General features: G+C 41.5%; 1 protein-coding gene across 20 annotated transcripts; it reads right to left on the minus strand.

The window, feature by feature from the left end:
* Positions 1 to 536: 536 nt before the first annotated feature.
* On the minus strand, positions 537 to 21085 carry LOC110532354 (cold shock domain-containing protein E1). 20 transcript variants are annotated; one of them, XM_021616189.2, is made up of 23 exons: positions 20942 to 21085; positions 16954 to 17557; positions 15723 to 15966; positions 12752 to 12910; positions 11835 to 12033; positions 11339 to 11448; positions 10463 to 10549; positions 10275 to 10372; positions 10096 to 10177; positions 9872 to 10000; positions 9176 to 9301; positions 8839 to 9078; positions 8266 to 8430; positions 7788 to 7958; positions 7477 to 7488; positions 3910 to 4017; positions 3607 to 3782; positions 3370 to 3482; positions 3134 to 3253; positions 2829 to 3007; positions 2438 to 2601; positions 2051 to 2183; positions 537 to 1934 (listed from the first exon to the last, which is right to left on the minus strand). In XM_021616189.2, exons 3-23 carry the CDS (start codon positions 15846 to 15848, stop codon positions 1887 to 1889), a joined length of 2745 nt encoding a protein of 914 aa, XP_021471864.1. In that variant the 5' UTR covers positions 15849 to 15966; positions 16954 to 17557; positions 20942 to 21085; the 3' UTR covers positions 537 to 1886. The 20 variants fall into 20 exon arrangements, with proteins under 20 accessions (XP_021471864.1, XP_021471862.1, XP_021471856.1 ...); XM_021616187.2 differs by having other exon boundaries at positions 10275 to 10393; XM_021616181.2 differs by having other exon boundaries at positions 11282 to 11448.
* Positions 21086 to 25893: the final 4808 nt, after the last annotated feature.

Consider the following 25893-nt stretch of genomic DNA (forward strand, 5'->3'; position numbering starts at 1 on the left):
TTCCTACAAACCAGATCAAGGACTTGCGGCCCTCGTGGCCAAGTCCGCTTAGAGACTGGTGGACACACTGGTCTGAAGCCCCAAGTCCAAATTCAGAAACAACCAAGGGTTGTGCATCGCGCCGAGATAACGATACATCTGGGCAGCACAATGGTTTGAATGAGGTAGAGCAAGAACTGAAACTTAACGGTTTAAAAACAAGCAAACCAGTAACTTAATGTGCGAGATAATTCAAACCGTGCAGGGATTTGTTCCCAGTTTTACATTTCTATATTAAAGGTTCTGTGTGGCAAAAAATTGCATTTCTTTAAGCAAGCATCTATTGTCCTCCCAAAAGTTGCTGAATAGCTTTTCCCATTTTGTTTGTCCACTGTTCAGGCACATTTGTTTGAAAGTAAGGACAGCATTTCTTTTTCACTGCACCGTTTCAAGACAGGTCTCTTGCTGCCATCTTGAATAAAATAGTTTCTTTAAACTGCATTGAATTTAAAGGAACAAATAACTGCCTGGATGTTCTTTCAAATAAAGTAACAATATGATTTTCATAAAACTTTAATTCAATTGCTTCATTCAAGACCATTAACAAAAGTACATAGGAGCGCCTGTGCAGTTCAGGATCAACCCAGTGATCTCCAGAGTTTAAATAGTCTCTAACTGCCGTAAGTGCGTACAGGCACAACAGATCACCCTCCAACACCGCCAGAGCACAATAGATATCCTGATCCTTAAGACAACTTAATTTTAATGCTTTGTTACCCTGCTCTTTTTTTACTGAAGTTAAAATGTATTTTTGTTATATTGTGATGTTTAATCTTTCACTAAGAAAAAAATGCACACATTACATACAGTATATTTCAACCAACAGGTATTTGGGATGCAGATCAGTATTATTTCTACTGGGAATAAAAAGCCATCCTTTCTTCATATTTTGGCAGTTGGGCTGGGGACAGAGGATATGTCAATTTTTTTTGTTTTTGTAGTTTAGGCACCGTATTCTTACATCAATGAAACAAAAAAGCAAAGGAGGTGCAAAAAAATAAAGTACATAGTATAAAACTGCTCGATATAAGATGCCATTAGGAATTCTGCACCTGGGGAAATTGCTTACAAAGCGTGTTAATAGCGAAAAGGTATTTAAAGGCTCCAGATTTGTGAAAGTAAATCCAAATCATAGCCACTTAAACATTCACAGACAACACAACACCATGCTTTCACTCCAGCTCTTGGATAAAGAGTTTAAAAAACTGCTCAAAAAAACCGAGCAGAGAAGTAGCCTCTGTTTTAGTCCACACATGAGAAACATCACCCTCCTTATGGAGGGAACTTTGCTTTATGCATTTTGTAGGAAAGCATAGTGAAAACCACTGGCAAATAATAATCATTTAGTTGCCTTAAATGAGGGAGAACAATGGAGGACAAGAAGCAGATGAGCTCTAATACATGCCCACACACAACTGGTTGCAGGTGCAGAATTCCAGACAATTAGGCAGATGGGACAAGACACTGCCACGCAACCGTCACCGATTCTAAACGCACAGAAACCCTCAAAACAAATTCCTCTAACTTCTATCATTTCTAAAAACACCTTATGCACAACGGTCACACGCACACACACTCGGAAGAGAGATCCCGCCTTGTATACTGCAGTACGAAACTGTATCAAGTACATCATACATGGGCAGCAGAGAACAAATGGAATGAGGGTTCCCTTGCAGGTGATGGAACATGGAGGGGTTACACATACTTATTTCTCTGTGTGTATCAAGAGTGTGTGTAGGAGCATGTGTCCACAAGACAGCAAAAATCCCTTTCCATTGTTGTCATCCATTCTCGTTGCATTTCTAAATCAGGGCCCACCTAGTCAGATGGGAAGGGTTATATACTGCTCAGTCAATGACACCCGGTTGACGGGTCTTCCTCTCCACATTGAAGCCCTGTGTACAAAATAAAGTAGACCAGTAATAATAAAATCAACACACTTTATAGATAAAAACAAATTGTACACACATCAGAACTTATTATACAGCATTACGTGTTCAAATGTGCGTACCTTTGAATTGTCAGGGCCGCGGGGCTGTCTCACAATAACTAGGCGGGGGGCACTAGCGTCATCCAGGGTGATGCTCTTGAGCCGGTTGACCAAGCGATCAGGACGGGGGGTTGCCACCGGTTTAGGCCCTTCACTGTGGGGGTAGAGAAACAATAGTGCTTTTTTAACCAACAATATACTGTCTATGTTTAGGATAACTGGGTCATAAATGAGACACAATTAGTAAATGTGGGGGCTAGAAATCCAATTTCACTTATTCAGTTCTATTGACTTTGGTTGCCATCAAGAAAACGGGCATCATTATTGGCTAAGTTGAGGTAATACTTCCGTTTCCGAACATTTTACCCTACTTCATGGTAATAGTACACCCCCCCCTGCAGTATTTACCTAACTCTGCGCACATTGCAGGCACTACATTTCCCTGTGCGTTGGTTGAGGATGACTGAAAACTCCACCTCATCCCCGGTCTGGAGCTCCAAGCCATCATGCACCTCTTTGACATGGAAAAACAGCTTCTTACTCTCGCCAACTTCATACGTGATAAAACCAAACTGGGGAGACAAGACATTACAGAATGAATAGGCATAGCGCTCATAGGTAGCCACACAAATACCTTGCATAATGAGAAAGTCCCAAAACAAATTAAACATTCTAATTACTTAATGTTTGGGTTACTTATCATACATACTTAAATAAACCACAGAATCTTTCAGTTCAATTTTGAAAGGCAATTTAATCATGTCCATCGCCAAAAATGTTGACAAACATGATCAGATACCTGGTCCTTGACGCACTCCACCAGGGCTTTACGTTGGGGGACAACGTTGCAGGCCATCTTCTGTCCTGTCTGAGCCACTGTGCACAGCTGGAACTTCACCATCTCGCCTTTCTGCAGACAGTCTGCCTTGTTCGCCATGCCCACGATGCCAAAAGAGTAATTCTGACACTTAGTGCCATCTGAATGGGTACAGGTGGGGAGAAGAGGAACAGTCAATTTAGCCATTTGGTTATTATAGAGTAAGTGCATTAGTAAAAACATTCAATTGACTTGGACATAAACCTCCACTGCCAGTGGTGACTTACCTTCCTCCAAGAGCTCAATGAGCCCCTGGTACTCTGTCTGGGACGGGTCCACACTGCGCAGAGGGCGCACCACCTTCCCCAACATCACTGTCTCACCAACATCCTGCCCCACACCATTCACTGCAATAACAGAACACCATTAGCATACTCACTTTGAAGGTTGATACATAAATGCTTCACTATAGAACTGATTGTGGTGCAAACTCAAACAATAACTAAAGCATTTCACTGCCTACCTGCTACCACCTTAGTAACCTTCTCAGCGCTGACTTTGTTTCCTTTGCCCTTGGACAGGGTATATTCCACAGTGTCGCCCAGCTCCAGGTTCTCCAAGTCTCCACACAGCTCACTGGAACAAACAGGCAGCAGGAAACAACCAGGCAGCATGAAAAACATGGGGCAGATCTTTTTTGGATCTAATGTCACACCAACCAACATTTTATACTTAGCTTGCATGTGTTGAATAGTTGTACCTGTAATGAAAGAAAATCTCTTGATCATGATTGGCTGTCTCTATGAAGCCAAAGTTGTCTTTCAGGGTGGCAATGTATCCCAGCAGCCTCTTGGTGTTGACAGTGCGGTTGAGGATCTTGATGGTGACAGCGCTCTGTTGGCCCGTCCTCTTTACCTCATTGATGGAGAACTCCACCTAGAGGATAAGGTTGAATTTACAGCACATGAAAACAGAGCCAACTCATTCTCTCTTTGGGGTTTGGTAAATTGCCATTTCAACAAAGCAAGTTTAAGCCAGTGTGAACTTGTTTGGTTTTCAGTACCTTGTCTCCTGCCTGTGGCTGGGTAGCTCCCTCCAGATCTTTGACGTGGTACGACACAGTCAGTTTCACTCCACAGTCCTCATAAGAAATCACTCCCTCTTCTGCTTCCTACATGAGGACAGACATAAAACGGATTAGACTGACAGTTCCAGTCAAAGGCTGGCTACTGCACTCCTCTCCAGAAATCAGGCATTCAACTGTTACAAGTGGATAACACCACTGCTGAGCATTAGGACACGTTCTAATACTTCAGAAAAATGCATTCAGCCTGGCAAAAATAAATAACTGATATGACGAGGCTGGATAGTTGAAAGTAAAAGAGTAGGATGTTTTAATTCATCCAAGCCGGTGCACATCAGTAATAACTTCAAAAGAAGGAAGGGCGGAATGATGCATTTGAAAAGTTTAGGAGTATATCAGATGAACAGCAGTAGCAACTTCTTGTTAAAGCTAAAGTGCAGATGACTGGCACCAAGATGTGCTTTGGAATGTGTGATGCACCTCGTTAGTAGTCAGTTAGCATTGACTAGTGTTTGAAATCAACACCTTTGTACAAACAGTGTTAAATGTAGGGCTGTACCCCACCCAAAAAGAAAACCTGAGTTGTTCTTTCAACCAATTAAATCAACTAAACGCACTGAGCTTGTCTGATGCTTTAAGCACACAGATGAAATAATTTAGACAAATGACGAGGGAGTACGAATGCAATTGATTTGATTGTGCAGGGCAGGGCTCAGACTTGCTGCGCTGTGTTAAAAAAAAAAAAAAAAAATGTTTAAAGCCAGTGACAAGCACCCATTCTCTCCTCCCTGCTGCGGTGACCACCACAGAACAAATCAGCTTGTATTAGGTGCATGTGACAAATACAAACAGTGAAATGCTTACTTACGAGCCCTTAACCAATATAATGCAGTTAAGGAGAAAGTGTTTATAGCGCTGTCCACATTGCTGTAACAATCACAGCCAATTCTGACTGAAGTCGTGTTACTGAAATCCCTAATTTCTTTAAGGAAAACATTCCCTAAACCCTTACATGACACCTGTGTCACATGTACGTGACCAATAGGGCCTGGCCTATAGAACATCAATCACATCAACAAATTGGTTATAAACTCAGAACATCGTAACGTCAAAACAGAAGCACTCAAATGGGGGAATGTTTACTGGTTGCTCAGGAAGTAAAGGGGAAGTTAGATGTGCGGAATAAATTTGAGATCAAGAAGTTAAGGCGCAAGCGCTGTGTACATATTATTTGTGCCAAACAGGTGCTGTTCGATTACAATATAATTTTCCCGACCGTTTGGAACAAAGTGAACACTGAATAAAATTATATTATATTTAAATCGAAGAAGCTTGAAAGAGCTTAATGATAATGACATTAGTTATTAGTCACAATAGAGATCACGCGGCTTATTATTATTATTTTTCAGACAATTTGGAACAGTTACACTAAATAAAACCAGAGAGGCTGAAAAGCAAAGCTTAAAAACAGCTACATTTCTGAACTTGTTTATCCGACGTGTTGTGGTTACGTGAGGCTTGGTGCTCACGGAATAAATAGGCTATTAAACAAACCGTAAGCAAGCAGGATCTTCAACTGATCGGCATTGCAATAGTATTAAAATTGTCATTGGTGGGTTTTGAGGTGTCACTGTAGAATTGGTGGTGTTACGGCCAAAAGTAGTAGTAGCACATTTGTGTAAGTAATAAAATAAATTTTTGATAATGATCCTAAGATATGAATCAAGTTTTTTTTAACTACTGCTCAACTAAAGAAATCTTGGTCGACCAAAAGCCTATAGACCAAACAGTCGACTTAAAACCTCTTGGTGTTAGGGGGCAGTATTTTCATTTTTGGGAAAAAAAACATTCCCGTTTTAAATGAGATATTTTGTCAGGAAAAGATGCTAGAATATGCATATAATTGACAGCTTTGGATAGAAAATACTAAAGTTTCCAAAACTGTAAAAATATTGTCTGTGAGTATAACAGAACTGATGTTGCAGGCGAAAGCCTGAGAAAAAATCCAATCTGGAAGTGCCCCAGGTTTTGAAAGCGCTGCGTTCCAATGACTCCCTATATGGCTGTGAATGTACCATCAACGAGCTTACGCTTTCCCCAAGGTGTCTACAGCATTGTGATGTAGTTTTATGCATTTCTGTTGAAGAATAGCCGTATGGGGGCACAATGCGTAAGTGGTCACATGGTGGCTCCGAGAGAGATTCTCGCGTAAAGTGCAGAGGTAGCCATTACTCCAATCGGTCCTAGAGAAAAAGGAATTGTGCCGACAGATATATTATCGAATAGATATTAGAAAAATACCTCGAGGATGGATTCTAAACAACGTTTGCCATGTTTGTCGATATTATGGAGCGTTGTGGTGACCGCAATTTCCGGGCGATTTCTCAGCCAAACGTGAAGAACGGAGCTATTTCGCCTACAAAAATTATATTTTGGGAAAAAATTAACTTTAGCTGTCTACCTGGGAGTCTCGTGAGTGAAAACATTTGAAGTTCAAAGGTAAACAATTTAATTTGATTGCTTTTCTGATTTCCGTGACAAGTTTGCCTGCTGTTAGGGAGGGCTTGGTCGGTAGGGATGTCATTGTCTCATCGCACACCAGCGACTCCTGTGGCGGGCCGGGCGCAGTGCGCGCTAACCAAGGTTGCCAGGTGCACAGTGTTTCCTCCAACACATTGGTACGGCTGGCTTCCGGGTTGGATGCGCACTGTGTTAAGAAGCAGTGCGGCTAGGTTGGGTTGTGTATCGGAGGACGCATGACTTTCAACCTTCGTCTCTCCCGAGCCCGTACGGGAGTTGTAGCGATGAGACAAGATAGTAGCTACTACAACAATTGGATACTACGAAATTGGGGAGAAAAAGGGGTCAAATTCAAAAAAAGGCTAAGCTGTGTTCCAATATATTTCACTTGTGATTTTCATGAATAGGAATATTTTCTAGGAGGATTTGTCCGTTGCGTTATGCTAATTAGTGTCAGATGATGATAATGGTCCCGTTCACGGGCAGGGCGTCACTACAGGTTAATGGAGTCAGCCTTAGTTAAATGCCATATCTCCTTAGGAACTAGTAAAGTAAATTACAAGACTGCAAAAGTGAGAATAACATGGTTTTACAGAGGAATTGATTAGGACTGAAACCACAGTCAAACATGGGGTGAGGAGCACATTCAGCGGCCATAGACAACACCACTGACCTTTACTACTTTACCCTTGAGAAATATGCACAATTAGTCTACCCATTTGAGCATACATGGAAACTACAATATGTATGCCTGCAGCAATGTGAAGAGCAAGGTTAGGAAATGAGACTGATCTAAGCAATTGGGCAAAAACCTATACATGATGAATTTTATTAAGGTAACTAGGGGAATTTGTCACAGTTGCCACGTAAAATGTCTGGCAAGTCAATGTCATATCTAGCTAACATGAGACAAAATTAGTGGTTAGTACTTTGCCTCAGTGTCAACCCAGTAGGAAAACATTCTGATAGATGTATCTATCTAGCGTTGTTCAACTTGATGGCATCATGCAAAGACAGAACTCCTACCTTGTCTTTTTTCTAATGGAGAGAAGGAGCATGAGGGGGAAAGGGTGAAAGGAGAAAGCAAAGCAGAGAATTAGAACTAAGGAGTCAAATTAAATGGGCTGAAAAATGCCTGATCGTAAGGGGAAATGTGTGCGTGCGGGTCTCGGAGCAGTTATACATTTCGATACTGATCAGACTAGGAGGGGATGAGGAAAGAAAAGGCAAAAAAAGATCAGGCAGGGAAGGACAAACATGTACCGTCAAAATATAAAAAGGCAAATGTTGACAATGTCGCTGTGGGTTCCCAAGTGCTGCCCTGGGTGCTTTCGTACCTTCTCTTTGGCCTTGCTGGGGCTGGCACTCTTGTTGTTGGTGATAGCTGCTGTGGCCTCTTTCTCCACCACACCCACAAAGCGCTGCTCAGACTGGGTGTGGAAGGAGACTGTGCCCTTGGGCAGCTTCTTGATGCGCACTGCGTGGTTCCTCTGGGCAGACAGCATGTCCTGCACAGGAGAGGGAGAAAAAAAACTGTTTCAATGTATGTTGGTGTTCAATAATGCTCTCATTGAGTTGGCGCACTCACAATACAAACCAGACAGAGACCAAAATACATTTGGAAAACAATGTGCCTAGGAAAAGTGAATGGGTTCAAAAGTGACATTTCCTAATATTTATAAGAATTTACTGGATGTTCATTTCAAAATCAAGAGTTTCCCACTAAACTAACAGCCTTGGAAGATTGACAGAGAAAAAGAGGGAAGGTGAGAAAAGGAATTTTAAAGACAGCAATTGTATATTGAAAAAACGGACCATGGGCGTTCTCTCTGGACTCACGGGCACAACTGTGAACTCGACTTCATCAGAGATGTGCAGCTGGCCCTCCTCCAGCACCTCGCTAAAGTGAAAGAACATCCTGGCGTCCCGGTCTACACACTTGATGAAGCCAAAGCCGTCACGCATTGCAGCGATCACACCCTATAGGACAGAGAGCCGTTAACACACAGCAGAGATGCCATCGACTCTGCATGTAGACTGAAGAATCTGCTGGGACTGAATGGGATGCGTGAGTTTACGAGCTGCATTAGTTTCCCGATCCTTGTGTTTTCATCACTAATTATATGGACGTATCAGGATTGGGCGAAAGCAGCCCTTAAACTGCTTCACTGAGTGCTTTGATTTTACTTTAACCGAGATTAAAGAAACCGTGCACTGCAGATAAAATGCCAATCCTTCCCTTTCATTCGGGAATGTAGGTTTACGCTCTTCCATTTAATAGATAACAGTTTGGAATATGAAATCAATTTTAGGAATGCAAATTTCAGGTTGCCATATTCATTGATTAAACTACACAAAAAGCTTTCTCAAATGAACTTGTGAGCGTACCATAGATCTCCTCATGGTCCTTACCATCTCACGGGACTCCTTAGTGAAGTGGAAGGTGTCAGGCAGGATGTCGATGTTGGTGGCCCGCTCCAGCTTGTCCCTGCGGTCTGTTGAGATGTTGAACTGCACATGGTCGCCCTCCAGCAGGGTCACTTTGGACTTGGTATCCTTCTCGCCGAAAAGCAGCTCCTTGTCCGTGAAGCTGATCCTAGCACAGATGCGGCCTGGAAGCGGATCATTCTAAAAGATTGGGAGGAACAATACAAATAATCCAGGATTCAGTAAAAACCAAGCTCAGGTTAATTCTGAGTATGCAGGCATCTCGTAAGTTGCGGACCTGGTTCTTGGTTGGAACTTTAGGGATGACTTTGACGACAGTGCCTTCAAACTGCTCAATGCTGATGTCCTCAAATATGACTGTTCCCTGGGCGAGCAGCCTCACGTCGGTGGCCACCTCTTTCCCCTAGAGAAAAAAACAAAATGCTTTATAGCGGATTTATGCTTGATTCGGCAATGTGGTCTAAAGGCTCTGTACGGAGGGTCTAACGCAATTGCGGAGGCCAAATCGAGCTCCATACGCGATGCCATGCACCTCCCAAATTTTGTAACAATGCAGAGGGCTCCATATAGCTCCGCATTGAGATGATTGGTTGACGCTAAGTGGAAGAGCATGTGTAAACACAGCTTAGCTCCACGAAACGCAAGTAGTATGAATGCCCTGACATCTGCAGACACCGTAACGCCATAAATGCTTTAGTTACTTCAATGTTGCTCTTTTCCTTTCCATTACGACATTCTATTCCATATTTACAGGCTCATGGCATCAATATGTATTCAGAATGTATACATGAGCAGGAGTAATTTCTGTTGAACAGACTGTCATTAAACAGCCATTGCTTGATTTGACAAGTTGAGTCCCTAACATAAGAATAACTTGATTCCAATACTGGCCTCATATTCTATACTTTTGCAAGCCATTAGAACGAGTCCCTAGAGTTGGCTAGCCAGAACGGTTCCATGTGATGCCACCTACGTTTCTCTCTTTGATGGTGAACTCCACGTCGTCGCCAGCCTGTAGGGCCTCCAGGTCACCCTTGAACTCGCTGTAGTGGAAGAAGATCTCCTTAACCACGTCAGCCCTCTCAATGAACCCAAAGGCCTCCTACCAGACAAAAGGGTTATAGATTAGATTATAATCAGGCACATACAGTAGCCAATGTCCAGCCAGGGATCCACAAGGCTCTACTGTGGCTTTACCTTGGTGGCACAGACAACCCCCTGGCACCTCATCTGTTTCTTCTTTACCAGGACGATGTTGTGAGCACTGACTGCACCAGTGCTGAAACACAGAATATACCATGAGGAAAAGGCTACGGTAGTATGCAATCAAAACATTTTAAATTGTGAAACAATAAGACACTTGAAAAACAACTCACTGCTTGTTGGTTTCCATGTAGAAGCTGACTTTGTCTCCCGTGTCCAGGTGCATGTTTCCCTCTATGTCATCCGGGGTGTAGGTCAGGTAAAACACCTCCTGCGTGGGAAGGAATCCATACTTTACATTACATTGACTACCAGCCTTGTCATGAAAAGTATCTTTCTACAGGCCATTTGACAGTCTTACCCCGTTTCTCTCGTAACACACACTGCCAGTGGGCACCTGCCCCGGTGCAGATTTGCCATCTAGGTGAGTGGGAATCGCTGAGACAACCTAAAAGACAGCAACAACCACAGGGGGAGATGGTTAAGAATGGCATTTGGGTGATTCAACACGATTGCCTTACTATAAATCAGTGCACGTAAATAAGGAAATTACAATCAATCATTCTGTGGAAACAAACTGGTTGATTTTCAAAAGTATATCAATGTAGACACTACTGCATGAGAAGTGAAATGCTTGAAATGTCAAATTTCTTAATTTGAATGAGTGAAGGCCATTTGAAGAAAAAGGCTATTTGAAGAAAAGGCTAATAAAACAATGGCTATCAAAATATTACAGCCAATCAAACCTATTCAATTTACTGAATTAATTTGTCATTCCTTTGAAAATAAGCCTTCAACTTAATTTAGGCAGAACTTTAGATAAAGATTTAGGCTGTTTTGTTTAAACATCAAATCCCACCTCCACCCGTGAACACCATCACCACACAACATGTATGTCGAGGACAGTCAAGCCCATTGTAAATCTCCATGGAAACAGACAATATTCCTAGCATTTCAGATAAACAGACCACGGCCAACATAAATAACAATACAATTGTGGATTTAAAATCAGAGGGGTGGGGTTTGTATTAGGAATTACACATCTATGAAACTATTAATAAACAAAAATTATTTTAAAGATTCACAATGAGCTTGAACATACACCCAACTGACGAACAAACACCGACATTGAGGTGACAGGGACAAAAACAGAACCAAAAGTAAAATGGTGTTCCTTAACTGGATGAATATAACCATGCAGCACAGTAAAGGGAGAGGCGTGCGAGTCTGGCCCCACCTGGCCCGAGATGCGCTCCTCTGGAAGCACCTCTGGTTTGATCTTAAGCAGCTTCACTGCTATGGGCTTGCCAGTGCGCCTGTCTGAGGACACTTCAAACTCCACATCATCTGGAGAGGCAGAGGGGAAGAGAGAAGGAAGAAAACGGGTTGTGAGAAAATGCGTTTGACACCAAATGCTGACCGGACATTCATGGAGGTCAATCGACTTAAAAGCTGCCCACAGTAGCTTGTGAAGAGACCAGGACAGAAATCTGTTGTTACCACTTAGCCAAAATGATTTTTTTTGAAGGAATTCTCATTTTTGGCCAGATAAACATTATGTGGAGTTTCCCCAGACAGATTAATCCTAGTCTCAAGGAGAATCTCATTTGAAAATGTTTAGTCCAGGATTAATCTGTGTCTGGGGAAACCACCCCTAAAAGCTTGTGTTGTTCAGTACAAGGCGGGTGGATGAGACTAGACTACTAAATGACTAGAAGCAGCACTGGACTCACCTCCTATCTTGAGCTCCTGCAGGTTGCCGTTGTACTGGGAGCAGTGAAAGAAGAGGCGCGCCTGCCGCTCCGAGCACTGGATGAACCCGTAGGAGGTGAGCAGCTTCTCCACCACTCCAGTCTCCCTGATGCCCGCCGCCGTGCCGTTGGCAAACGCTGTGTGCCCGTTGTTGTGGAGCATGCCAGGGTCAAAACTCATCTGAGCAGAACAAGAACAGACATTATTTTAGAAAAAGAAAATAAAAAAAGGCTGACAAAATACAGCTCTGAACATTGAACGTGAGCAGATGTGAGTTTATGAGTGGGATTGTGTAAATGTATATGATAGAACAATTATCTTTCACAAATGAAACTCCCACATACGTCAATAAGATCTAATTTACACACAATCCATTAAATTGTGTTTCCTGACTAATGGTTGAACCAAAGTTTGGAGAGACTAACCAAAAGAGCTTTCTGGTGTTCTGACCATTTCTCTTCTGAATGCAGGTAAGCACAGTTGGCCAACCCCAGATGGTTTTTATGTTGATTGAGACCATTCACTACCAATAAAGGCCACACTGTATAGTTATTTCTAGTTGGCTCAAGAGAATCCTCCACTTCTATTCACTCAGTAACTATTGCAACTAAAATAAACAAGCACCCCTGGATTGACAAAGTTGGGAACATCATACATTGTTATAGGACTTATCCAAACCTACTACAAAACCATTGCATCTCCCATTGACTAGCAAAACGCAACATGAACTGGGTGCTACAATATGACTTCACACAGAGCCAAATGTTCATTAATTTATCTCCTTCAAAGTAATCAAGAGCCACTGCAAAACAAACCATGCGGTTAGCTAACATCCCCCTGGCAGTCATTACCACTGTGGGTGCAACTGATGCGATTCCCACACAACATGCCCACTTACTGATCTCTGATACAGGGGGGTCCGCTTGTGTTTTTTGTGGGAGACAGAGAAGGAGCGGGGGATAGCCACCGCAGAGGTGGAAGGAGCAGTATTACGTGCCAAAGGGGGTTCGGAGTGCACCCTCTCCATATCCAACAGTGGGGTCGGGACTGGGAAACACTGTTGGGAGGGTCAAAGGGTGATTTGGAGATTCAGATACTTGGCGCTGTGGTTCTGCTCATGAGTTCTCATTCCATTTCACTGTAGCTTTCTAGGTCTTTGAAGTTATTTTCTTACACCAATTGTAAAAGTGAGGGGCAAGTAATAATAAAAATAAAAACAGATCGATACTGACCGTGGGAATCCTAATTCCATAAGAGAAACTCAAATGAAGTTATTAGCAGAGACCTAGCATCTAGTATTATGGATGGAAATGTGCTGTTTGGCTCTACAACACTAAAATGGGGGGGGGGGGGGTTAATGTCCAGGCGAGGTAGTCTTTGAAACACCTACAATAATCAGCCTGATCAGTAAAACTAAACATTTGCCATCAACATCTGACGGAATGGAACAAAGCGTTGAGAAAGGTGGTCATGTAACATTTTAAGTTATCGTTATTGCCTGAATTACTGTTAAAATAAGAGTTGACAGAATCAGAAAGTGCTGATGTGAAAGACCGTTTAGACAGAAGCATGTCTACACAGTAAGATGATAGTGGGTACATGAAGGGTCCCAGAGCAGCCTCATCTGTTAGGTCCCTTACTAGCATAGCATCAATGTTGAAAGTTGAAATTCCCAGTAGTTAGTGGATTGAGTGGTCTGTCCTTAAAAAGGGATGAATAATCCCATTTGCTGGTTCGATAATTAAGATTCCAGACTAAGCGACATTGAACGGCACCAGCCATCGGGGAAACAGTTTAAAATCAACTCGTCTTACGAACTAGCCTACCGTAGCTTATTTCAGTCTAGTTATTAATTGGGAAATAATGTCAAACTAACATTGTATAAATCGTTTTATTTATTATTTCTTTTGAGCATTAACGTCACCTGAGGGGTGCACTACAAAGCAGGATCAATGAGTTAACCAGCTAACTTGACAAAGCAGTGAAATTTGAAATGGGCATGGTATAATTGACTCAACCAAAAACACGTTTTGCTTTAGTATTTTCTTCACCTCTGCATCAGAATCTGCTTTGTAGGTCACGAAAAAATATATTTTAAAGTCACCCTTTATTCTCACTTCATGTTACATTACACTCTAGAGGTCGACAGATTAATTAGGGCCGATTTCAAGTAGATTTTTTTGTTATTCACACCTTTATTTAACTAGGCAAGTCAGGTAAGAACACATTCGTATTTTCAATGACGGCCTAGGAGGCAGAAAGACAGATTTTTTACCTTGTCGGCTCAGGGAATCCAATCTAGCAAACTTACAGTAAACTAGTCCAACACTCTAACCACCTGATTACATTGCACTCCACGAGGAGCCTGCCTGTTACGCGAATGCAGTAGAAGCCAAGTTAAGTTGCTAGCTAGTATTAAACATATCTTATAAAAAACAATCGATAGACTGTCGTTGCTCCAATGTGTACTTAACCATAAACATCAATACACAAGTATATATTTTTTAAACCTGCATATTTAGCTAAAATAAATCCAGGTTAGCAGGGAATATTAACCAGGTGAAATTGTGTCACCTCTTGCGTTTATTGCACGCAGAGTCAGGGTAAGTCTATGATTTGATAGAGCAGTCAGACTTTAGGGGTGGTCGGCAGCAGCAGGCTCGTAATAGTCAAAGGTATATGGTTTAGAGAGAAATAGTCGACGTGTTATAATTCCTGTAATAACTTGCAGCTGAACTTGAAAGGGGTTCTTTCACTATTTTACCGTTCATGTCTTCAATAGAGAAGGTCTTGATCTACTTCAAATAAGGTCTGTGTTTCGTGCACGCTTAAACCGCCTCAGCGTTTTGATACCCGTGTAAATCTCACTCGGATAAGGTAACATTTGTCAACATATTTTCATAAATCCACTATACAAAAAATATGATCTTTGCTTATATTTAGCCAATATTGAGCAGAGTTACCTTGTCCTTGGTGTAAGCCTACATGAAACACAGACCTTATTTTAAGTGAATCTAAAAATATCCTATGGAATAAATGAATGAAGGAACCGCTTTTCAGATTTTGCTAGAAGGTGTCATGGGAATTATGACTCGCACTTTGGTAGTCAATTCTTACCATGCCCATTATAAAAATTGGATTTCCTGCATATAGAAATTTGTTTTTGTTTTCAACATTCATCACAGGTAACTTAAACTATTTGTATTCAAACAGTTGAGAGTATTTGTCTCCTAAGCAGACTCTTTAGTATCATTGTCACTTCAGAGCTGTGTGTGTTCTAAAACTTCTTAACTGGGAACATTGAAGACCCATGAAAGCTGGTGGTTCATTTTAACATGTTCTCATGTTATTTGAGACTAAACTGATTTTATTTATGTTTAAGTTAAAATAAGTGTTCATTTAGTATTGTTGCAATTGTCATTATTACAAAAATGTGTGTGTTTTTTTTGTCCTCCAATAATTGGTATCGGCCAACCTCTGTTACACGCCCATTGTTTTCCTTTGCCTGTCCTAGATCACCAAGACAAAAACAAACTTCAGTTTGTTTATATTGCCTACATTAGACAGAAATCGCAGCACTAATCATATCCCACACCACTAATTTCAGGTGACATGGGGCATGGCACACAGCATTTACAGCCTTAAATTGTGGTGGGTAAAAGCAAATTTGAAACATAACCAAATCCCAAGTAACCTTTAGACCAACCTGTAACTGCTTGACTGCACCTGAGCAGAGGCTAGTCTCGGAGCCCCGAGGAATGGAAAGGTAAGGCCAGTCAGAGCAGAGAGAGGTAGGGCAAGGTGGGTGAATGGGTGTTCGATGGGGGGGAGGGGAGACGGAGGGAGGTGGTGGGGAAGATGGAACTTACGGATCGGCCGTATGGTGACAGGCTGAGTCCGATGGGGGAGGTGCTGCTCAGGTCAGCGCTAATAAACGCGGCAGGTGGCGACGTGGGCAAGGTAAACTCAACAAAGCCTTTCCAGGGGCTGCCCATATTTTTCCATAAACTCAAGCCAAACTCCACCCCTTTGTTGTACTTGATAACTGGTTTGCTTGACTGCCTCGATTTGTTATTTTTTTGCTCAACCACCCAATGATACACCTCTGGATGTCTGCAAGGGTGAAAATGGGAAAGGGACAAAAATAAATAAAGGGGGAGGCAAAAAGGTCAGCCAGTGAACAGTGTCACAATTAAGGGAAAGGTCTGTGGGTGTGAGGAGACAAGGGAAAAGGCTAGATATGACCAGGTAGAAGGGCAGGATAGAGAGGCAGAGGAAAGATTGCTAAACTTCAATAACGAAGTAGGCCCATGGCAGGGAAGACTGGCTCACTAAAAGCCTTTAACTGTGCTAAAGCTCTCTACTAGAGTTAGTGCAATTCATTTCTCTTGTTACCAATTTATCTAAAACAAGTTGAAGAATGATTCAGCCCTCTCAAGTAGACGCAAAGGTCAGTCATAATTTGAGGTACAGGATGGTTAGTCCAACTGCATCTGAAATTCAAGTCACTCAAGTAAATTAGGGGAGCCGTTGTGCATGTTGTCACCAAAAAAAGCAAGTTTATTTATGATATCAAAAAAACGACCATCTGGGTAAGGGGCAATATTCCCCGCCTTAGTTAAAATGGTAGCGGATGTGCACAAGTACAATGGCAGAATTGTTGGGACATTTAGTGGGTTTTTTTTGTTCATTATCATAACAAATATATCTCCACATTCCTGGCCTATGACAGCACACCAGGGGAGCAGACTGGAACTTGGGAAGGTGTTTCTTTCTTAATTGGTTCAACGTCAAATTTAACACGAGCATCAATTTGTAGATAAAATGCCATGTGATAAACCATTACAGTAGTTTGCAAATGCATTTATTAATGGCGTCCTATCAAATCAGTCCTTGATGTGTAGATAAGTGAAAGCAAAGTATATGCAAAGTAAATACATTTGACATGCAACTATATTTGGACATGGCGGGGCTTATATAAAGGATGCCTTTCTAGACACAAACAAGAAACGTAAGAAACAAAGTTATTTAAGAAACAAAGTTATTCAAAACCACAACAAATTTATGAAATAAGTAAAACAAAGAAAAAAATGGACCTACCTTGATTTGGAGTCTTGAAACTTCTGGTCGTCTTGAACGCCTTTGCAGATCTCACACTTATTTGTTACAGGTTTCTGGCACAAGTTCTAGATACGAGTAGCATGAAGCAAAAGGGAGAAAAAATATTTTAAAAGGCAAAAGCAGGTGCAATAGTGCTTGAAAAAAAATAAACAGAGCAAGAAAAGATAGACGCAGGAGATCGGATGGTTAAAGGAACTGGGTGGGGAAAAATAGAAGCCCTCTAGGCACCCCAGGGTAGAGTCGGTGGTGAGGATGAGGGCGGCTGGGAGTAGCGTTGGGACGTGTGCTTTGTCAAAGCTGTTGAGTAGGCACAAACTTCTGGTCTCAGATCAGTTATCTTCACGGTTTTGCAAGGATTGCTTCTCTTGAGTGTGTTTCGATTGGGCAGGTGTGTATCTTGTGTCTTTGGTGTTTTCTTAGTTTAGTTGCTTCTAGATTTTCCTTTGAAGTGATCCTTTCCTTGAGTTGTTGCGACTGTACGTTTCGGGATGTTTCTCTTGAATTTGTTTCTTCGTTGTGATCTGAACTTGAAGAAGCAGTTGCGTATGGTACAAAAAAAAATTCAGTTCCGTTTCACTTCATACTGTTGAGAAAAAGAGATCCACTATTAGTTTAACCTGTTGAGTGTAGGGGCAGTATTTTGATTTTTGGATGAAAAACATACCCAAATTTAACTGCCCATTTCTCAGGCCCAGAATCTAGAATATGCATATAATTGTCAGATTAGGATGAAAAACACTAAAGTTTCCAAAACTGTCAAAATATTGTCTGAGTATAACAGAACTGATATTGCAGGCAAAAACCTGAGGAAAATTCAAACAGGAAGTGGCCTCTATTTCGAAAGCTCCATGTTCCATTGAATGCCGCCCCCCCCCCTCCCATTTAAAAGGATATCAACCAGATTCCTTTTCCTACAGCTTCCCCATGTTGTGAACAGTCTTTAGAGCTTTTATTTTGAAAAAATTAGCGAGAAAGATCACATCGTGTCAGTGTATAGCTAGGTGTCCCCAGAATTTTGCTTGCGCAACAGTTTGGAGCAGCCATTGCGTCTCTCTCCTATTGACGAAGCTAAAGTCCCGGTTGATATATCATCGATTATATATTGAAAAAACAACCTGGGATTTGATTATAAAAAACGTTTGACATGTTTTTGTGGACATTACGGATACTATTTGGAATTTATCTACGATGTCGTGACCGCTCGCGCCCGGGCATTTCTGAACATAACGCACCAAACAAATGGAGGTATATTGGATATAAAAATAATCTTTATGGAACAAAAGGAACATTTATTTTGTAGCTGGGAGTCTCGTGAGAGCAAACAGCCGAAGATCAAAGGTAAGCGATTTAATTTATTGCTTTTCTGACTTTCGTGACCAATCTACTTGGCGGCTAGCTGTTTGTAATATTTTGTCTACTGAAAGAGATGTTCTTACATAAATGCTAGGATAGCTTTCGCCGACAAGCTTTATTGAAATCTGACACGCCAGGTGGATTAACAACAAGCTAAGCTGTGTTTTGCTATATTGCACTTGTGATTTCATGAAAAGTAAATATTTTTAGTACTTTAATTTGGCGCGGTGCAATTCAGCTGGATGTTGACGTGAATGATCCCGCTAACGGGATGGATGCATCAAGAAGTTAAAATTAATCAGATGTAGTCATTATCAATGTACATGACCTACTAATTTGAATAAACTAGCAAATTGCACGACTCATGTGTTGGAAACACTGCAACAAAGTACTACGGGGCTAGCATTAGAGCATTCTAAATAGTCTTTCTAGATTCAAGACCACTATGAAAAACCATTATAGCCACCTGTAGACTAGTGCCCTGGGTCACTTTTCATGTGAATTGAACTCCACTCTTCGCCCCCAGACTCCCAGGCCTAAATATAGACCTTCCTCAGCTGCCCCTGCACACAGTGCCAGCTGACTAGATACTAGAAGTCCTGCGGATAAACAAGTCCCTATGCATACCATTGGCCGTACTGATATGCATGTCAGTTTCTAACCAGTAAGGTCTGTGTAATTCTATGAGCAATGTGTATCATGACAAAAGGCTCAGACACTGATCCTAACATTTAACTGTATAGGACATTGCACAGTAACAAGAAGCAGGGACACATCCACAAAGTTTAACTAATGCGTCATGGCTGTGTCACAATGAGTGCTAAATGTTGTGAAAGGGGTCAAATATAATTCCAATGAGTGGATGGGTCTTTAAAGCTCATACTTGGTATCCAGGTTACAGTTGTTTATGGACAGCAGTGCTAAATTGAACCTCTTGGAAATCAGTGTCAGAGAAATTCAAAAGAATTTGACTTACAGTCCATCATAATGGATCTCTTTATACCACTTATCTACATAAATAACCATTATAACACCCTGCCATTCTATGATTTCAATTCACATCTTGACAACACTGCCATTAGTGACAGTTTGGTTACATGTCATTGTGTGTTTAGGCTGTCAATGGATTGGCACAACTACCACCTAGCAAGGTTTGTTGAGACAACACATGTACTGTCAAACTGAAGAATGGTATGCAATTTAATCACCCTTGGTAATAGGGTGACGTTGGTTGAAAGAGTGGGGAAAACATTCACTCAGAAAACAACTCTTGCTTAATAGAGCAATGAAGAATATCAACATGGTTAAAACAAAACAGCAACTTGGGAGCAAGTGCTTTTCAGTTGCTCATGACGCAGCCATAAATCAACATTTGCCTACCAGTGCCCACCCACTAAAATCACTGGCCACGACTGGCCTTTGAGCACATATTTCTGAAATAGGTGGTCGTACATTGTCGAGTTCAGAAGCCCATAACTTTTGTTTGTCGTCTTACTTGCTAACGTTATCTATTGTTTTGATGCTTCACCAAATTCTGAATTCATGTCAGTAAAGCATACTAAAGTTGCCAACAACAAGAATACGTACACGGCCTCGTCTCAGCTAGTTAACGTTAGCTGGCTAGAACTGTAGCGTTCATGGATCATGACAACCTAGCTAGGTTGTTCATTATTACTAGTCGTAACGTCACTTAACTGTCCCTGTTGGTTGAACAATGTTTGAAACCAAGCAATTCATTAATTACCAACCAGCGTACTATTAGCTATAACTATGCACAGCCATGTGATTTGCCATCAAGCAACCACGCTTTGTAATGCAGTAACGTGGCCTACTAGCCAACGCATCATTAGTTTGCATTGCTAGCTAGCCGATTAAGTTTAACGGACACTAATTAGCTAGCAAGCTAACTACAAAACAAATGGAGGTGTTAACAAATGGTTAAATCGAATGGCTAGTTAACGTTAGATATTTGTTAAACACTAACTAGCTGACATTAGCTAGCCAACAACGCGTTAGCTTTACTTCCCTAACTAACAGTTACTTACTACGAGCACTTGGCTAGGTAATCATACATTAAAATGGTTTGTACCTAATTCATGTAATTGTGAAAACGAACAATGTCTATTGTGCCAATTTCAACAACCCATTTACTTCGCAAGGGTTAACATTTTAAGATGGGCAGGCGCATTAGTTGGTAGTGTGGCACCGGACAACAAAGGAACTGCGACAGATAAATTCGCTAGCTTGTGGCTACCTAGCCAACGCTTGCTAAACTCGTGCAAGTCCAGATAACAAATGGAGTTCAGCTCGTTTGTCACTTCAGCAAATTTGTTTAACGCCAAACATAACGCGAGGATACCGGTAGGCATTAAACAATTGATCATGTTTATGCAGGTTATTAATTACGTCGAAACGTTTACCAAAATAGCTCCCCAGATAACGTGTCGGTATGATTTAGGACGAGTAAAAACACCGGATAACACTACCCCGCCTATACGCTTTGAAAGATAAAAACTTTGTTCAAAATGATTTTATATCGCTATAACTTGAATATAATCTCATATTATTGTGGTTTTAATCGTAACTTTCAATTAGTAAAATAAACAAAACTCACCCCAACAGCTTTCAGCACTGTCACCAGCGCCGCCAGAAGCAGCACGGCACATTACGTAGTGATCTGAGTGCGATCCTATCGCGAGATTTCATATGATACGGTACTGAGAGGTTATACCAGAGATCATGGATATAATGACGAGATACTTGTCACAAATCAAAGTTTATAGATCGGGTACACAGGTCAAATCAAATTTTATTGGTCACATACACATGGTTAGCAGAAGTTAATGCGAGTGTAGCGAAATGCTTGTGCTTCTAGTTCTGACAGTGCAGTAATATCTAACAAGAAATCTAACAAATTCACAACAACTACCTTATACACACAAATGTAAGGGATGAATAAGAATATGCACATAATATATAGATGAGCAATGGCCGTGCAGTATATGCAAGATGCAGTAGATGGTATAGAGCAGTATATGCATATGAGATGAGTGATGTAGAATATATAAACATTATTAAAGTGGTGTTATTTAAAGTGACTAATGGTAGGCATAGGCAAGATGCAGTAGATGGTATAGAGCAGTATATGCATATGAGATGAGTGATGTAGAATATATAAACATGATTAAAGTGGTGTTATTTAAAGTGACTAATGGTAGGCATAGGCAAGATGCAGTAGATGGTATAGAACAATATATACAGTGCCTTGCGAAAGTATTCGGCCCCCTTGAACTTTGCGACCTTTTGCCACATTTCAGGCTTCAAACATAAAGATATAAAACTGTATTTTTTTTGTGAAGAATCAACAACAAGTGGGACACAATCTTGAAGTGGAACGACATTTATTGGATATTTCAAACTTTTTTAACAAATCAAAAACTGAAAAATTGGGCGTGCAAAATTATTCATCCCCCTTTGTAGCGCCACCTTTTGCTGCGATTACAGCTGTAAGTCGCTTGGGGTATGTCTCTATCAGTTTTGCACATCGAGAGACTGACATTTTTTCCCATTCCTCCTTGCAAAACAGCTCGAGCTCAGTGAGGTTGGATGGAGAGCATTTGTGAACAGCAGTTTTCAGTTCTTTCCACAGATTCTCGATTGGATTCAGGTCTGGACTTTGACTTGGCCATTCTAACACCTGGATATGTTTATTTTTGAACCATTCCATTGTAGATTTTGCTTTATGTTTTGGATCATTGTCTTGTTGGAAGACAAATCTCCGTCCCAGTCTCAGGTCTTTTGCAGACTCCATCAGGTTTTCTTCCAGAATGGTCCTGTATTTGGCTCCATCCATCTTCCCATCAATTTTAACCATCTTCCCTGTCCCTGCTGAAGAAAAGCAGGCCCAAACCATGATGCTGCCACCACCATGTTTGACAGTGGGGATGGTGTGTTCAGCTGTGTTGCTTTTACGCCAAACATAACGTTTTGCATTGTTGCCAAAAAGTTCAATTTTGGTTTAATCTGACCAGAGCACCTTCTTCCACATGTTTGGTGTGTCTCCCAGGTGGCTTGTGGCAAACTTTAAACAACACTTTTTATGGATATCTTTAAGAAATGGCTTTCTTCTTGCCACTCTTCCATAAAGGCCAGATTTGTGCAATATACGACTGATTGTTGTCCTATGGACAGAGTCTCCCACCTCAGCTGTAGATCTCTGCAGTTCATCCAGAGTGATCATGGGCCTCTTGGCTGCATCTCTGATCAGTCTTCTCCTTGTATGAGCTGAAAGTTTAGAGGGACGGCCAGGTCTTGGTAGATTTGCAGTGGTCTGATACTCCTTCCATTTCAATATTATCGCTTGCACAGTGCTCCTTGGGATGTTTAAAGCTTGGGAAATCTTTTTGTATCCAAATCCGGCTATAAACTTCTTCACAACAGTATCTCGGACCTGCCTGGTGTGTTCTTGTTCTTCATGATGCTCTCTGCGCTTTTAACGGACCTCTGAGACTATCACAGTGCAGGTGCATTTATACGGAGACTTGATTACACACAGGTGGATTGTATTTATCATCATTAGTCATTTAGGTCAACATTGGATCATTCATAGAGCCTCACTGAACTTCTGGAGAGAGTTTGCTGCACTGAAAGTAAAGGGGCTGAATAATTTTGCACGCCCAATTTTTCAGTTTTTGATTTGTTAAAGAAGTTTGAAATATCCAATAAATGTCGTTCTACTTCATGATTGTGTCCCACTTGTTGTTGATTCTTCACAAAAAAATACAGTTTTATATCTTTATGTTTGAAGCCTGAAATGTGGCAAAAGGTCGCAAATTTCAAGGGGGCCGAATACTTTCGCAATGCACTGTACATTAGTAATGGAAAGGAAACAGACTCTTTGTTTAAGTATTAAAATACTGCTTTTAGTAATACAATTGTAGGCAGAAGTTGGTACAGAGTACAGTATAATAGAATATGATAGTTCTCCCAAGTTCTGCAAATTGTCTAAGACATCCTGCAACTCATATAGACTCTCTCAGTCCTCCTTGCGTGAGTTAACCTGGCAACAACATTTTAATAAATCTAACGTTTCCTCTAACAGCAGTAACCATCTTATCAGCAATTAAAAGCTCAGAAGTGGGTTTGACCGAAACTTGACTTTTCATCACAAATATAGTCATAACAATGTGAACGAGTGTAAGCATCTTCTGACAGGTGGCTGGTTTCATCAGGTCTGTGGCAGCCTTGTGTTCACAGAAAACCAGATGACCACGGTGGGATCCAGACAGGAGGAGTCTGAACATAGACGCCTTCTGATAGTGTCTGAAGGTCACAACTCTCAAAATCAGGTTTTAACACACACACACACACAGAGGTCTCCTGAAGAGGAGACGGCCCCCCCAAAGAAATGCCACCCCACACCATGACTGCCCCACCGCCAAACCGGTCATGCTGGAGGATGTTGCAGGCAGCAGAACGTTCTCCACGGCGTCTCCAGACTCTGTCACGCCTGTCACGTGCTCAGTGTGAACCTGCTTTCATCTGTGAAGAGCACAGGGCACCAGTGGCGAATTTGCCAATCTTGGTGTTCTCTGGCAAATGCCAAACGTCCTGCACGGTGTTGGGCTGTAAGCACAACCCCCACCAGTGGACGTCAGGCCCTCATACCACCCTCATGGAGTCTGTTTCTGACCGTTTGAGCAGACACATGAACATTTGTGGCCTGCTGGAGGTCATTTTGCAGGGCTCTGGCAGTGCTCCTCCTTGCACAAAGGTGGAGGCAGCAGTCCTGCTGCTGGGTTGTTGCCCTCCTACGGCCTCCTCCACGTCTCCTGATGTACTGGCCTGTCTCCTGTTAGCGCCTCCATGCTCCGGACACTACGCTGACAGACACAGCAAACCTTCTTGCCACAGCTCGCATTGATGTTCCATCCTGGATGAGCTGCACTACCTAAGCCACTTGTGTGGGTTGTAGACTCCGTCTCATGCTAACACTAGAGTGAAAGCACCGCCAGCATTCAAAAGTGACCAAAACATCAGCTAGGAAGCATAGGAACTGAGAAGTGGTCTGTGGTCCCCACCTGCAGATACACTCCTTTATTGAGGGTGTCTTGCTAATTACCTATAATTTCCACCTGTTGTCTATTCCATTTGCACAACAGCATGTGAAACTTATTGTCAATCAGTGTTGCTTCCTAAGTGGACAATTTGATTTCACAGAAGTGTGATTGACTTGGAGTTACATTGTGTTGTTTAAGTGTTCCCTTTATTTTTTTGAGCAGTGTATATAGAAAATCAAGAAGGGCTACACCATACCATTATTCTAGATTAATTTTTTTATTGTATTTTTTATTTTACCTTTATTTAACCAGGTAGGCAAGTTGAGAACAAGTTCTCATTTACAATTGCGACCTGGCCAAGATAAAGCAAAGCAGTTCGACAGATACAACGACACAGAGTTACACATGGAGTAAAACAAACATACAGTCAATAATACAGTATAAACAAGTCTATATACAATGTGAGCAAATGAGGTGAGATAAGGGAGGTAAAGGCAAAAAAGGCCATGGTGGCAAAGTAAATACAATATAGCAAGTAAAACACTGGAATGGTAGTTTTGCAATGGAAGAATGTGCAAAGTAGAAATAAAAATAATGGGGTGCAAAGGAGCAAAATAAATAAATTAATTAAATACAGTTGGGAAAGAGGTAGTTGTTTGGGCTAAATTATAGGTGGGCTATGTACAGGTGCAGTAATCTGTGAGCTGCTCTGACAGTTGGTGCTTAAAGCTAGTGAGGGAGATAAGTGTTTCCAGTTTCAGAGATTTTTGTAGTTCGTTCCAGTCATTGGCAGCAGAGAACTGGAAGGAGAGGCGGCCAAAGAAATAATTGGTTTTGGGGGTGACTAGAGAGATATACCTGCTGGAGCGTGTGCTACAGGTGGGAGATGCTATGGTGACCAGCGAGCTGAGATAAGGGGGGACTTTACCTAGCAGGGTCTTGTAGATGAGATAGGGAATTATGGAAAATATTTAGTATTAGACTTTCCATTCATACCATTTTATAAAGTGATAAGACAACAGAAGAAAAAATCATTCACAAAATATTAATCTTCAAATATAAGGAACTGAAACACAAAAGTATTCAATCAACATGGTAGAGAAAAAACACAGCACAGTATGTAGGTATGTGTGGATGTGTTATGATGGAAGGTGGGGTTTGGAAAGTGTGGAGTTAAGTGAGGGAAAAATAAAAATGGTTGCAAATCCCAGAGTCCATGTGTGTTTGTGTACAGGGGTTGTGAATGAGAGCTTTCAATTTTGTCCAGATATGGGATATACATTTTAAAATAAATGAATACAAGTTTATTTATTTATTGTCCTATCATGATGGAACGGTCCCCAACCCTATACCCCAGACACCCACTTGACTGACCCATACACTAAGGAGATACAACGACACCAGATGAGACCCAGATGCAGACACAGGAGGCGGATGGTTTGGTTCTCAGAATATGTATTATAACAAAGGGGAAGGCAAAAGGGCAGGTTGAGGGAAGGCAGAGGTT

This window comes from Oncorhynchus mykiss, chromosome 9, assembly GCF_013265735.2.
Source record: "Oncorhynchus mykiss isolate Arlee chromosome 9, USDA_OmykA_1.1, whole genome shotgun sequence".
NCBI lineage: Eukaryota > Metazoa > Chordata > Actinopteri > Salmoniformes > Salmonidae > Oncorhynchus > Oncorhynchus mykiss.